The sequence below is a fragment of the Zonotrichia albicollis genome, chromosome 1 (assembly GCF_047830755.1).
Source record: "Zonotrichia albicollis isolate bZonAlb1 chromosome 1, bZonAlb1.hap1, whole genome shotgun sequence".
NCBI lineage: Eukaryota > Metazoa > Chordata > Aves > Passeriformes > Passerellidae > Zonotrichia > Zonotrichia albicollis.
Window position 1 is genome coordinate 98391698 of NC_133819.1, and position 15968 is coordinate 98407665.

Consider the following 15968-nt stretch of genomic DNA (forward strand, 5'->3'; position numbering starts at 1 on the left):
GAAAAGATAAACTTTTTACTTTGGTGTAATCTTGCTAACTCTGCATTGGCAGGACATTTCTTTTGTTATTCATAGTTCTTACTTCTGTGAAATTTATCTTAGTTTCTTACAATGTATCATTTTGATCAAATAAAAAGTTGGCAGGATATAAAAATTCACCAAGATGAAAACGCTTTTTATAACAAATAGAAAATTAAAGACATTCTAAGATTTTTGAACAATTTTTTTTGTCTCTACTGAATAATACTATGATTTTTAATCAGTTCTGCAGGGCTCAAATGCACTATAGAGTTATAAAGAGCATATTCTTATGGCTTGATTAAACTGAACATACTGAGTAGGGCGTTCATTGTGCTTAAATTGACCTTACCAAGAAAATAAATAGGTCTGTACTAGCAACAGACCATATGCCATGTGCCACAAATGTTGTCACCACAATTTTTTTGTTTCTTAGCAAAATAAGTTACAAGTGAAAGAAAATCTTATAGAAACATAAGGTTAATGTATTTGAGATCTTATGATGCCCTTTCTATAAAAATACATATTTTAAACTTCATAGCAACCAAACAAGACTAAGGTCAACGTTATGTCAATTTAAACCAGCCCTTAATTATACATTTATGGGTTCCTATTTTATGTCATACAGTTTATAATGTGAAGGGAGGATCTTTTTTCCACTGACAGCAGAACACAATAAATTGCACTTGACATCCTTAGGCCTGGATTCTTTCCTTGCTGCAGCTGGCAAAGCTGGGATTATTAACATTCCCCCATTCTTCCTGTTTCACAGCCTATTTTCAAGTTTACATTGTTTCTGGTTTATAAAATATTTAATGAACATGTTCTATTGAAGTGTCAATTTCAATAATTTCTTTGTTTTTTGTAAAAATATTTAATGAAAGAAAAACAAGTATAAGCTGGTCCTGCAAAGAAATACTAAAGAGAACACATCTTTTTACCAAGGTATTTTTTTCTCAAGCATTCAGGGTTCCCCTCACCCCAAGTTGTCTCTAAAGGGGGTTTAACCATCCATGATTTTGAGTAATAATTTGAGTGATTTGTCAGCATAAAAGTATTTCAATTTGTTTGAAATTACAAAAATGAACTGACAATCTTTTTGACTCTAACCATGATAACATACTTAACACAAAATCAGATAGTCATAGCTAAAGCAGTCCAGATTTATTGGTGAAACAATTTATATAGAAAAAAAGCAATTTTCACAAAATTGATCTTTGACAAGTATTTCAATTTTCTCTTTGATCTAACGGTGCAAACCTTTCTTCTTCAGACAACCCAGTACCAGCTGAGAGCATCCATGGAGCTGGTTGTGCCAATTCTCCCAGTGCACACATTCAACGAAAATTGCACTGCAGCTCTCATGGCACACTGCAGGTCCTTGAATCGTACAATACAGCAGAGAGATCAAATGACTGTAGCATAACTGTAATGAGTCTCAGGCAAAATCAGAGTGAAGATTCCTGGTGTCACTTACGTAAAGCTGGGGGCAAAGCTTCATCTGCTTCTCACACTAATAGAGTGAGAAGCTATTGTCATCACATACTTATGAAGTCATTAAGCTAAGACATAAGAAGAGATTTATAGCTAAGAATCTGTGTAGTTTGCACTGAAGAACTTCCATTTTTTGGGTTTTGGAGGGGAGAGGAGGCAATCAGCCAATATTTAATTGCTCTCCTTACACCATTTGGGCTTTTAGTTTTAAGTCAAGAGTACAGTGACTTCTGTGCTTTCTGGTCTGGTACAGAACAGCCCCATTGACAAGTGATCTCACTGAAGAACCATCTCCTGGGAGAAAGGGCACCGAAGTATTGGGCTTAAATGAAACCAGGAGGTCTGAATTTGACAGCGAAATATGCTTTGTTAATCGTAGTTGGCTTCCCACCTTCCTCTATTTTTCATGGCTCATAATTGAAACAACCTCTTAACTCAGCAATGATTTATCAGAATGAATGGGAATATGTCAAGATACTCTTTAGAGCTTGTCAGTAATGCTCCTGGTTAGAGGCAGCAATCACTGTTGAGCAAAATGAAGTTCTTTTCTGGTTTCTGAGTAAGACATATCCCACTTCCAATAAGCCATTTTAAAATCAGCCTAGTGATGCACTACTCAGCACAGAAATTCAAAGCTCAAAAGGAAAGGATCACATCTACTGCATAAGACTTGAGAAGACACGTAATACAGTCATTTTAAATAATGTAGCTCTTATGCAGTTTCTACTCAGTAAGTATCTTGTTCCAGGTGTCCTTTATTCATATCTCAAACTTTATAGGCTTCATTTACTAATGTGAAGGTCCTGATGCGATTTAGCGAAGGAAATGGGAATGTGGAAGGCTATAAAGCATTTCAGCTTTAGCCGCTGGTAGACACTTACTGAAAAATCACTGAGCGATCAGGTTTATATAACAGATATATTCTAACATTCTGTGTTATTCACATTGCTCAGGCACCAAGATTAGATGGGGAAATGGATTCTGTACTCTATTGCTGGACATATGAACAAACAATGGAAATGCCAAAATGACGAATGCTCTCCCATTCATTTTACATACTTTAATTTGCAGAAAGCTGCAGAAGCCTACATCAGAATTTCCTACAGGATTAGCTTAAGGAAGGTTGAACAGGATGATTCAAACCCCTCTAAATATTTAGCAACTTGAATATTCTCTGATTATTTTTAGTCACATATCAGAGTTTCTACTTCAAAAAGGAAAACTGTGTAGATGGGTTTTTTGTATGTGACTTTGTCTCCCTTTTATGCACAGCATCTTTTAACTGACCAGACTAAGACTACATGTTATCCTGCTTAAAACATATTAAAAAAAAAAGAAAAAAGAAAAAAAAAAAAAAGAAAAAAGAAAAAAGAAAAAAGGGTGAGTTCTCACCTAAAAAGCCAAAAGACAATGTGCATTGCAGGCTTGCTTACCAAGGCCACAGAGGGACCACAGCTTCCTTCCATTTTGGTTTGCAAAACCAAAACCAGCCTTATGTTTCTGGCATCTTTATTGTTACATACAAAAGGTAATTGTATATTAACAGCAAAATTCCTTCAAACTTCATCAGGGTCATTTATTATTTCTGTCTGCTAATGAGTTTGGCATGTGCTTACAAACTGAAGTCCTATCTGTTCAAAGATGATAGTTTTATTTCTCAAAATTCCTCACTACGTTTATAAATCTGACTCTTAGTGAGCTTCTTAATATTTTTCCATGTAATTTAATTACTTTGCTATGGGTTTACAACAAACTGTGGCAATAATTTTTGACAGAGCAAATAAAATTCATTATAAACAAATTGTGATAAGCAATACTGTGAAAAAAAATGTGGAAAAAAATGGGGGAAAAAAACCCCAACCCTTTAGTGTTCTCTTTTTGGAAGAAACAGGTAAGATGTTACTGGTGTAATTCTTATACAAATATGTGCTCTTTCACATAAGCACTCTCATGGAATGACTAGCACTGCCTTTGTGGGTAGGTGTTCATTATTTAAAGTATGGATAGCAAAATCCAAGTCCAAAAAATGAGGACAAACCAGATCAAACACAACAGGAGTGACTGAAAGCATTTCTTAATTTTGAATTTCTTGGAAAAAGGCCAGGCTGTAATTAGATTTTCTGAACATAATTTCCTCAGGGATTTCAATAACTGCAATACAAAAAGCTAATTAATGTTTCAATACCAAAATTCTATTTGGCCTTATTTATATAATAATACACAAACTGACTGTGTTTAACATTTGTATCATCCAAACTCTAAAGGGCAAGGACTAGAGTTCTTCAGATATCTGAAAATTCAGTCTGCAATCTTTTTTTTTTCATTTTAAACAAATTAAAAGCTCTAAATGGAAAATAAATAAAAAACCAACCAACCAACCAAACAAACAACAAAAAAAATCAAACTAAAAAAAGATTAATTCTCCTTAATATCTTTTGTTGTATAAGAACTCATGTGTTTTGTTTGTCAATTTTAAATATCCTGTGTAACAGTTTTAAATTTTTTGGTAGGTATAAACAAGAAACACTAAATTACAAGTAAACATACAAGGTAATTTTTTACACGCCTATATGGCTGTTATATTTTTTCCTTTTTAATCAAGGTTTCAGTTAATAAGGTTACTCTTGGCTTCGCATTTTTATCAATTTTTTGATGTGTATTAGCATAACATATCAATGAATGTTTATCTTCTGTTGGGCTCAAAATTTTTTTAGAGCTGTCAATTATTTATGAAAACATACAATTCATACATGCCATACTCATGTATGCACAAAAATGGTGTAGAGGTCTTTTTCCTCTGCTATTTAAATTTCTCTTTGATAATAAATATTAAAGGACACTATTTAATTTCTAAACTGTAATTAAAGGCAAACTTGGATTATCAATAGAAACTATCCCATCTCATTTGATGATATTTTGTGCAACCTGTGTTACTTTAGCTCTATTATACTATGTTTTAATTTCTACAGTTCTTTACATGTAAGTATTTTCATGGGCTAATGGAGCATAATAGACCCAACACTCATTTATTGAAGGCCCCTTTTTCATCTGAAATGTAGTTTTTAAAAACCAAAAATCACAAAACCCACTACCTTCTTACTCCATAGCATATTCATTATCAGATCAACACACACTACTAATTAAGTTAAATTTGACTGCTAAATAACTCCCAAAGAGACAATTTATCTAAGGTAGTATGAGCACATATTCATTTCTCCTTATACATCACCAGCTGCTATTAATTAAATTCCAGTCACCTCAGCCTGCAAGTTTGAAGTAATTGGCACTGTGGAAGCCCTTGCATGTAGCAGTGAACCTGGCTACTCTGACTGACACTGACAGTCACCTGGATTCAGGTAGACATCACTCTGTTTATTTCACTTCAGAGTTTGTGAGATGTTCAGAAGTATGTGGAGAATTTTCAGACTTGTTTCCTGAGTGTTCAAAGCTTTGTTGTAGATGCCCATGAAGTGCAGAGCTGAGACCAGTGTCCCATTCTCTGAAGAGAACGTCTCCGCTCCGAAGGCGCGAGGCACCTTTGGAAGCTCGGAGGAGATTCTGGCAGCAGCAGGTGATGCTTCCCTCTGCACCAGCTCCTCTCAGCTGGCTGCTCTGCGAAGGTGAGGGCTGAAGTGATGCTTGCAATCTGCTTCCTTGCTGCCCACCTTCCACCCACATCTGCAGAGCTCCTGTGGGCTGATGCTTTGACAGCCCTGCAGTGCAAAGGCTGTCGGAATGACAAGGTGCGAGGAGGAAAAGGTGCGCTTTGCAGCCGCTTCACTTTCTACACAAATTCATTGTTTTTAATTAGTAATTGCGGCAAATTCACTGATTTTAATTAGTAATTGCAGCAGAAGGTTCAAAGAGATTTTCATTACAGATAGTGAAGGGTAGTCTTGCGTGGAAAAGTTTTGCAACCAGAGTCTTCTGGATGCACTTCCTTGCCCACTGGCATGACTGAATATCAGTCTCTTCTGAAATTAACCACATTTTCTCAGGCTTCAGTCATCATAGTACATGTAGGAAAAATGAAAATCTTAAGTTCTGAAATATTTATTAGCCCCACATTTCAGTGGAAATGTGAATAAAATCTGCATACATCCAGAAAGAAAAATTCTTACATTTTTAATCATACACTTCCAGTATGTCGAATCCTGCACAGCTTGGTGGTATAGATATATTATTGTTATTTTAAAGTTTTGCTTTCCTTTACTTTAAAGGCCATTTATAAGGAAGAAAAAAAATTGAGAGTGAATATAACACATTTACTGTCTTTCTAATGAAGAAAAGACACATCAAAACACAAGAAGAAGAAAACTAACATTTCTACAAATAAACTTCTTTTTTGCATTCTCATTGCGTCCATTAAGAATATCAGTAACATGATGAATATATGTAGGATGAGGTACAAGTACAACTTTTTTCACAAACAGCTTCTGAAATAATATTTTCTTTTTTTCCATTACTGGTATTGAAATGTAAGACTACAAACATGATTAAAAATAAACTTTGCTCTACGGAGAACGATGGGAAACAAATGCTTGTACCCTTTAATGACTCATCCACTGAATGCACATTTCACCTGCTGATTTTAATTTATGTGATAATTCACAAAACAAAGCATTTAATGTCCTTCATCTATACACTGAATTTCACTTATTTTATTGAAAATATGTACTGTCTCCTTGCTTTGGGGACTCTTGTTAGTAAGCAGTTTCTAACCTCCTATCTAAATGTAAATTATTTATGCAAACAGATTATTAAGAGAGAACTAAAACTTAAGGCCTTTAGAAATAATACAAAGCGATATGTTTACAAAAGGCTATTTTTAAAAGGTCTACATTTTAAATGTAGCAATAATTTCATTTTCCTATAAGATAAAAATCAATTTCAGCTTAAGAGCAGTGAATCATCATCATCAAGTTATGCTAATTATAGCATTTGAAAGCTTTAGCAAATCTAAACATATGAAAGAAAACCATAGACAGAAGATGATTTGTTGAAGGTCTGTAAGTAAGTTGAGTCAACAGTTCACATATATGATTTGCCAAGCAAATTCACCAAGAATAGCTCTTCTTCCTAGAATTACTCTGTTTTAATCTTGCAACTTATATAGCCACTTTATGTAGATTTAATTTGGCACCCTGAGGTTGCCCAAATACTTGCCCCATCTCATTGGTAGAAAATACTAAAACAACCTGACATTCATTAGCTACTGAGAAGCCACATTGAGCCAAATTGTCTATCCAACTTTATGTGGTGATTCTAGAAATAATTTTCACCATTTGTTTACAAAATGACTAAAAGAAACCTATTTTATGTAAATTTGGGAATCCTGCTGAGGTTCCTGACAATTGATAAAATGAAATGGAGAGAAAATAACCAGTGCAAATAAAAAGCAATTTGCATGAATTCTGGTGAAATGGAAAGAAGCTAATGGAGATGGCATTATAAGCAACTTGCCTTGTAAACTGTAGATTTCTCCAACGCTGTTCTGCCGGGTGATGTGATGCCAATATGCACTACGAGGAAGGGAGATCGACTTGGATAAAGTCATTGGTTCAGACAGACTGGTCTGGAGCTAAAAGCCAAAGCAAACATAAATGGAAGGTCACACATAAGCATCCTTGATTAATAATCTCAAAACTGTAAATTGAATCTATGTTGTCGTGCACATACCATTTTCTAAACTACCACAGGTTTTCCACTATTATTTAAACTGTGTTACAAGCATCAGCACTGTGAATGCTCAGGAAAAAGCTGCAAAAGTGAATCTGGGTCTATAGGTTCACTAGCAGAGGTTAATATTAGGACATCACAATATGTCCCTAATTTTCTACAGCTATTCTTCTTGCTGCCAGGGTTTTGTTATGTTCTTCTTTATGAAAACGATGGATTAACATATGCCTGAATTCTAAAATCCCTCTGCAATGACATTTCCTTTTGGTCATTTAGCCTGCATATTGGATTGAATACCCAGAAAGATGCTAAGAGAGAATCTGAAACAACCAGCAGAGAATTAGCAATGGAGAGTCATTAATCTCCTAATCCTCCTTTGAAGGGGAGGCGTCTCATCACCAGTAGCAGGCTCAGCTTCAAGAGCAGATTTTCCTGGTCTGGGAGACTTTATGCGACTGAAATTGGGAATTGCATGGTAAGTGTCCCTGTGACCAAGAGCTACAGCACAGAAACCTGACAGAGGAAATGTCAAATTTATTAAAGAGATCTCTGTCTCCAACAAACTATTGATGTGAGTGAAAGACAAGGCAACACTACAGAGAAAAAAGAAAGATGAAGGACTGTGCATTCTGGCAACCTCTTTGGATATTACTGTTAAGCCTTCTGTGTCTAGAAGAAAAGAGAATGCACCTGCAAATATTTTGTACCTCTGGCTTTACAGAATTTAAAATGTGATCAATAATTTTTGGGATCTAACAAATCACCATAACACTGCAAGCATAATTTTTTCAGAGGATGTCTGAAAATATCAATACTGAAGGATCAATTAGGTCTGAATATTTAGAATGAAAAATCTCTTAGTTTCAGGGGAGGCACCAGGATGGTACTCTGAGAGGGTGTGCCTAGAAACTCATTTGCAGAGAGTTCAGCTCCAGAGCAGAAGGTATTCAAGGTTTGGATCATTTACTGCAGGTTTAGTCATTAGTTCTTAGGGATTCCTCATTGAGAATCATAATGCCAAATTTAAAGAAGCCCTTTTTAACTGTACTCATATTATTCTGTAATTGAAATCTCTTCCTTCCCCCAAAATATATTTAGAGACAACATCCACCCAAAGATCTAAAATGATTTAAATTTTGAATATTAACACAAACTGACGCATGGAATATATTTTGCTTCAGATCAATCTGCTGTAATTACTTCTGTTGTTGTTTTCTTGAGAACTGCCATCAAAATAACTCCCAGTATACAACTAATGTCTTTTCTGCTCATTTGCAGCCAAGTATTACATTTCATTTGTCAGTGGTGCAGATCATAACTAGAAGCTATTTGATATGAAGTAAAGAGCTTCCAGAAACATTTAGTTCATTAAAAAAGAAGTCTGAAAGCCTTCTCACAAGAATTCCAACTTTAGGGAGGCTTAGGGGTTTACATTTTATTGATATACAGAATTTCCTTTATTGTAGAGATTAGGACAGTAACAAACCCTATATACTATTTTACCATGTTTGTATAGCAAGGGTAAGAAGAGTAAATTTGCCAAAGAGGAAAATTATATAAAATAATCTTTGAAATTTAGTTTACCAATTATTTATTAATAATTTAATGACTCAAAAGGTAAATTAAAGGCAAAACATTTTCTTAGTATGCATTCTGAAATAAATAATTCCAGTAAATAGAACCAGTTTATTATCTGCAGTTTATTTGACTGCAGTTTATTATCTCAAAGCTAAATCCACAGATTGAATGGAATATGTGACTAAATGTATCATCATTCCTCATCTGAGTTGATTAGCTCCTGCCTCATCTGACCAATAGTGATGTAGAAGAACTTTATTTGCACACATTAGAGATTTAGGAGAATAAAAAAAAAAATCTGTTCTCATTATAAAATAAGGTAAGAATTGCTTTAGTGCAGAAGACTGCACTGAAAGCATTCACAATACTTTGTTTCCTCAGATTCTCTAACTAAGGAACAACTTCTGATATCACCTTTTGGGTAAGAATTATCACCATATGCTAACTGCAATAAGACCAGATGAACCACATTTCTCTGGGGACTCCACAGAGAAAAAAATGCAATTTCTAGTTTATTACAATATCATCCTCAGAAAAAAACCCCAACTTTAAAATAAAATATCAATTTTGTTTTTCATTTGTAACTTTAAAATAGAAACATAAACCTTTGGATTTGAAGACCTTACTACCTTGTATATCATATAAGGGATGGTAATATTAATTTATCCGTGGAGTTATTTTTATTGAATAGTAGACTACCATCAGCTGTAATTTTTCTTTTAATCTGTTTTATCCATATAAAATTCAAATTGTTGATCAAATGTAATTGACAATGACAGAATGCTTACTTCTACAAACTGCTGGTAGTAAAAATATTTCTCTGTTCAAAGAAAATTGAATAATATATTGACTGAAACCCATTTTCTCTGGAGAACATCTTATATATTACATTGTGGGTGTTTCAGATAAAAAAACTTGAAAACGAAAGTGAAGAAAATACATAAAAACATCCATATTATCAATTGTTCATATACTACTAGATTGCTCTTTTTTATATTAATAATTACAAGCTAAACTGACATTTAAAGTACAGAGATCTACTCTTTCAAAATCCCTGACTCCCACTTGTAAATTAAATTCTGGTAGCTAATGAAGTTAAACTAGAAAAACAAAACAAACAAACAACTTGTAAATCAGGGAAGATTTACAAAACTGTCTAACTGTTAAAAAATTAGATGCTCAGGTTCAAGACCTCTGGTGTTCCAGACCAGTGAAAGAGAACACATTTATAAGTTCAGAGACTTTATCCTCCATGCCCTTCCCTTTTGTCTTTTTACTATGCCTCATTAAAAACCAACTGGCACTCCACACTTTTTTTGAAGCAGCTAATGCAAACAGAGAACTTTTCACTGTTGAAAATCAAGTAAATAACCTTTAAATTTTCTTATTTTCTCAAAGCAGGTAAATCATTCTGCAAAGATTTATTACTGTCCTTCATTTAACAGAAATGTAATGGTTAAAATGTATTTAAAATTATTTCACCTATCTCATTAAGTCTTTTTACCATGCATAAAATTAAAACATCTCTGGGTCTGGATTTGTTCTTAAATAACAGGCCAATATTCAGCTGTTGTTTGCAACACCAACACATTTTTCTCAGGAGCTGGCAAACAGGCTCAGATGCATAAGCATCAACTGTACAGAAAGGGCCCATCATGACAGAGGCAGCAAAGACACAGAGAAGAAGTAAACATTTCTATTTGGGAATGAATTTGAGATGATTCTGCTGCTCTACTTCACTCTGGTGAAATCCCACCCGGAGTACTGTGTCCAGCTCTGGGGTCTGTAGCACAAAGACAGGAATTGGCTGGAGCACATCCAGAGGTGGGACTCAAAAATGATCAGAGGGCTGGAATGCCTCTCCTGTGAAGACAAACTGAGAGAACTGGGGTTCAGACTGGAGATGTTCAGGGACAAAGCTTCAGGGAAACCTTATTGTGACCTTTCAGTACTTTACAGGGGCCCATATGAAAAATAGGGCAGATTTTTCAGCAGGGCCTGTTGTAACAGGACAAGGAGTGAGGGTTTTAAATTAAAAAAGGGTAAATTTAAATTGGACATGAAAAAGGAATTTTTTGTGATGGGGGTGGTAAAACACTGGCATTGGTTGCCCCGAGAGGTTTTGGATGCCTCATCCCTGGACACATTCAAGGTCAGATTGGGCTGGGCTCTGAGCAACCAGGTCTAGTTGAAGATGTTCCTTCTCATTGTAGGGAAGTTGGACAGATGGCCATTAAAGGTCCCTTCCAACCCAAAGCATTCCCTGATTTCACTGAGGGTTGCTTTGCTGTGTTGCATCTGTGCTCTGGTCTTGACAGAGGAAAGCAAGAGCAATATACCAAATTAATCATGAACCTAGAATGATTTAGCTACAAATATTTCTCAAATCTGATGAGACTTCCTTCAGGAAATAAAAAACATAACCTAGACTTTTTCCCCCAGTTTATGAGGTAGAAAGTGAGAACAGTACTAGAACTTAAGTAAAAAGTAGAAATGCACACATGAAAACCACATTAACTCAGGGAATTTTGTGGTAGGAATATAAAAACCACAATTATCACTGAAGCATTTTTGTTAACTGACAGGAAACATGCAGTAGTTACGCTTCATCCATTTTCCCCAGAATCTGTCTGATAAAATACCTTTCATACAGTGAACATTACATTTCTTTTCTGTATTCAAATCTAATATCCAAAGCCATAATATCAAAAATAGTGAGCTCTATGAAGTTTTTGCTTTTCCAGTGACAACTTTATTATTCTTACAGGTCTATTTGATTAAAATAAAAATTAAAAAAAAAAGAAAGAATTCTATTAATGTGTCACTGTAAGAATTTTCCCATATTTTTCATTATTGCTCTTTTATGAAAGTCTTAAAGAGTAAATATTCTTTTAATTCCCATAGGCCATCTCCATTCACTTCAATAGATTTGTTACTCTGATACCAATAATGAATACAATTCCAAAAATGGAGCCTGTTAACTGTATTAGGGTTCTGAGCTTTGATCTTTTTAGCATATTATTCTCTCTGTTTTATTTTTTTCATTAAAAAGTCAAAACACTGAAGGTGACAGAAAATACATTTGGCTTGAGGAGACAAACTGAGCAATTTATAGTTCATTCCATATTTTTTTTTAGTCTGCAATAAGGACAGTTTGCTTTTTACAGATATGCTCTGAAAATAGGTTAGTTTATTATGGATAAAACCCTCTGTCTCATTTCAAATTCTCATTAGTGTCTTTAAACAAATAGCAAGAGAACTAGGTCAAAGAAGACTAACGAGAGTAGTAGTCTAGAAATATGAATCTAATATCATTATTTAGATTTTTTTTCTTTCTAACTCCAAAGAAGGTTACTTTTTGTGTTATGCCTTGAAGAGAAAGAGGGCTTAAGAAATATATTTCACCTCACAAGTGTCAATTAGCTGGCATAGTGTTTTCTCATTTTCTTATCATGACCAAAAAAAGGGTATCATGTTTGTCTTTTTTGCAAAAGCAGCAACGGTTGTCCTGGATTCAACTTTTATACTATGACACATAGATCTATTTTACAAAAAACAGTTCTCATCCAGTACTGTAAAGCAGACTGTTTCTTCATCAGCACAGGTTTGCCCAGGTTTCTTTTAAAATCAATTCTCCTGCTCCAAACAATTTTCCAATTCGTCATTTTGAATTCTGTCTCTTCATTGATCCACTTCCACATTGTTATAAATGTAAGATATGGAGTAAAATGACTAGACTGAGCCTTGATCCTTCTTTGAAAATACTTAATAAAACTGGATGCAGATACAGTCCCATGAAATACCAGTGAGAAAATTCTTTCCTTTGGTGATGTGTTACTAGTACTCTTTGGTTACAATTCTTCTGTAGCCCTTTTTTCACAATCACTTAGCTTGCTTAGAACATAGTTATGTTCATTTTTATATGTGTTGCTTGGACTGTGTTAATTATTTAAACATGTCAACTATTAATATAATAATTTATAGGTATCAGCATACTATTTATTTGCTATGCACTGATTTATATTTATTTTTACAGTTTAATCCAACTTGCTGCTCCTGACAGAATACATAATATTGGCAAATCCCTCACCAATATATGACCTCACAAGTCTCATGAAAAAGTTTTTTTATTTTATTTTTTCTTTCCTCTAAAAGAAGCTCATAATAGATCAATGTTGCCAGACAGAAAGGATTGAAGTTGGAGGAAAATTAGATCCATTTTACAGCACGTTGGGGTTATATTTGTTGAATGTCAGTAAGGTGTGTGTCTTCACCTATATTCCGTCACAAAATTGTGGGTTTCTTCCTTTTGTGAAAGTAGTTTCCTGGAAACTATAATAATTAGTGTGAGGGTAGAAGCTCAGATTCTTACATTTTTCAAAGGTTTGAGCCATTTTACTATAAATAAGAAACACTTTATCCATTTTTCATTGCATAAAATCATTCACTAATGACATGGGAGATAATGCCAACATGGAAAGAGCTGAGACTATTTCAAGCCTGGCTATACTTCTGGTCTCAGTAGAAACAAACACAACTGAGCTAATGTCTTCAAGAAATACATGTATGTATACATATATATATGTGTGCATGGTAGAGAATCCAGTTTTGCACAGAAGTTATTTGCAGATATTGATTGTCCTTTCTGTTGCCATGAAATAGGAGGCAGCTATGTATGCCTGCAGCCCAGAATGCCAGCCACACCTGAGCCAGCAGGTTGAGGGAAGTGATTCTCCCTCTCTTCTGCCTCGTGAGACCCCACATGGGGCACTGCATCCAGCTCTAAGAGCCCCAGCACAAAAAAGAGAGGGATCTGTTAGAGCAGGTGCAGAGGGGGCCATGAAGATAATCAGGGGAAAGGATCACCTCTGCTATGCGGACAGGCTGAGAGAGCTGGGGTTGTTCAGCCTGGAGCAGGGACGGTTTTATCTCATCAATGTTTGTAAATACCTGATGGGAGGGGGAAAGAAGACAGAACCAGGCTACTTACAGTGGTGCTCAGTGTCAGGACCAGAGACAATGTGCAGAAACTGAAACACAGGAGATTCCTGCTGAAGATCAGGAAACACCTTTGCTATGAGGTGGAATAAGCACTGGCACAGATTTCCCAGGAAGGTTGTGCAATCTCTCATGTTGCAGATATTCAAAAGACATTGGGACGTGTTGCTGGAAAACCAGTTTCGATGGCACTGCTTGAGCTAGAGAGGTTGGACCCTTCCATCTTCAACCAGTCTGTGAGTGTCATTTTTAAAATTATAGAAAAGGTTTTACTGAATAGGGAGAGTCCCAGATCTGTCTTCTGAACAGTGTAAGGATAAGTCAGTTGAGGTGGAAAAGAACAAACTGAAATGCATCAGTTAGAGAGATCAAAGAAGGAGACCCTCAACAAAAACTTGTCTTCTTCATTTGGAGCAAGTGTTTTCTGGGTAATTCAGCCTGAGAGTTATGGAGTTCCAGAAGTGGCTCTTTCATGAGGTTTGTCAAGCCAGGGCTAAAAATAGTGAGGCTTGCTATCAGTGCTGACATACAAGTCCTTCCTCTGTCCTCATTCCCCTGTCTGTTTTTCACTCTCCTTGTTCTGCTGAGTATTCCTCCTTCTTACAAAGCTACTAGAGTCTGACTCAGCATGAAATGCTCTGGCAAAACCTTCAAAGTATGAGTTTTTTTCATGGAATTACTTGCCAAAAGATATGACATATTTTAAACAGATATTTGGGACACTTGAAATCTCAGTGTTTTACTTGGGAGTACTGTAAGGACAACCTTTCTGACTTCATAGAAGTTTGCTTCAGAACTGGTGTGGTGGAAGCCATGGTATGAAAAACGTCTCTCTATAGCATGTGGCAAGAAAGGTGAAATAGGGATGAACACAGACTGTCCTCAGTTGGGAGAACCCCACTTGAATAAATTTGGGGCTGAAAACTGGATTTCTAAAAAATGCTGCAATCTATATTCACTGTTCCCCCTACAGTTATTTGGCTTCAATTATTTCTGATAAAGCAAATTACTTTGACCTCTTGAGATTTCTCAAGAAGTTTTTCTTCTATTGTCTAAAACAAATCAGTAGTTTCCAATTACATATACTTGTGGAAATCACATCTCTTTTAACTTCATTTCGGTATACAGAAATTACTGACCGATGAACTTTAATAAAATGACAGGAAGACAATTTTCTGAATACTTTCTGAAACTGAAATCATCAATAACTTTTCATGAATATTCCTCATTAAGCTTATCAGTGCATGACTCTAGTATTCAGCAACACACATAGTCTGGCTGACCTCTACTTTCTGACATTTTCAGAAGTTAGTTTTATATGTCATACAAAGACATTTCAATTAAAAACAAGAAATAGCTAACGTAGCATGCATTAAAATTACTACTATGTGGTAAAGTCTTCCCAGATAACTCTTCAAAAATCTTCAAAAAACATGGTTCTTTCCCTTTAACTATTTACTTTTAGACATTTGAAATGCATCTTGAATCACACATACTGGGGCTAGTTATACATATGGAATGCACATGAATGTAAATTAATAAGTTTTAGCTTTGAAACATACTGTATTTTTTGAGGGGGGCGAGAGGGAGCCATATGCCTGCACATATGAACACACATTAATTTAATTTAAGAAAACCTATTATTAACAATTAAATATTTACTTCAGGAGCTGCATGGCCTTTAATTGAGTTTTTTACAGATCTAAAATCAACTGAGAAGCTGGTATATGAAAATAAAGGGCTGTTCTTTTCCACTGTGTGTCCTTGCACACAGGGATCACACCATGATCATGTATATAGATAGATACAGCCAGAGATTTCTTGACATTGTTCTTTTAAAATTGAAATAAGCGATCATTAAAAAGCAGTGCATACACTTCTAAATAAAACTATATAATGGAAGTATTTGGGGTTTTGTGGCCTAGAAACAACTGGTAGTGAGAGATATGATTATCTGAATTGCAATTCAAACTTCTGAAAGAAGCCAGTGAAATTTTTGCTTCCTTACTGATGTGTATTTACTAATATAGCAAAAGTAGCTGCAAGTCAGGAACTCAGTTTGGAAAGGTGGGAGACAGAGAAATGTTCATAGATTGCTTTATCTTTCCATATACTTGCATCAGCCCAATAAATCCTATCATTAGCAACCTTTCTTCCCCTAATTTAATTTTCAGACAAAAGCCAGATGTTTGTTTTTTCTG

General features: G+C 35.1%; 1 protein-coding gene across 1 annotated transcript in view; it reads right to left on the reverse strand.

Annotated features, from left to right (window-relative positions):
- Positions 1 to 15968, reverse strand: part of DOK6 (docking protein 6) — a 252940-nt gene that overhangs the window by 45360 nt on the left and 191612 nt on the right. Inside the window, exon 7 of the mRNA XM_074547905.1 lies at positions 6976 to 7093. Coding sequence (XP_074404006.1) covers positions 6976 to 7093 — 118 coding nt within the window. The remainder of the gene's footprint in view (positions 1 to 6975; positions 7094 to 15968) is intronic.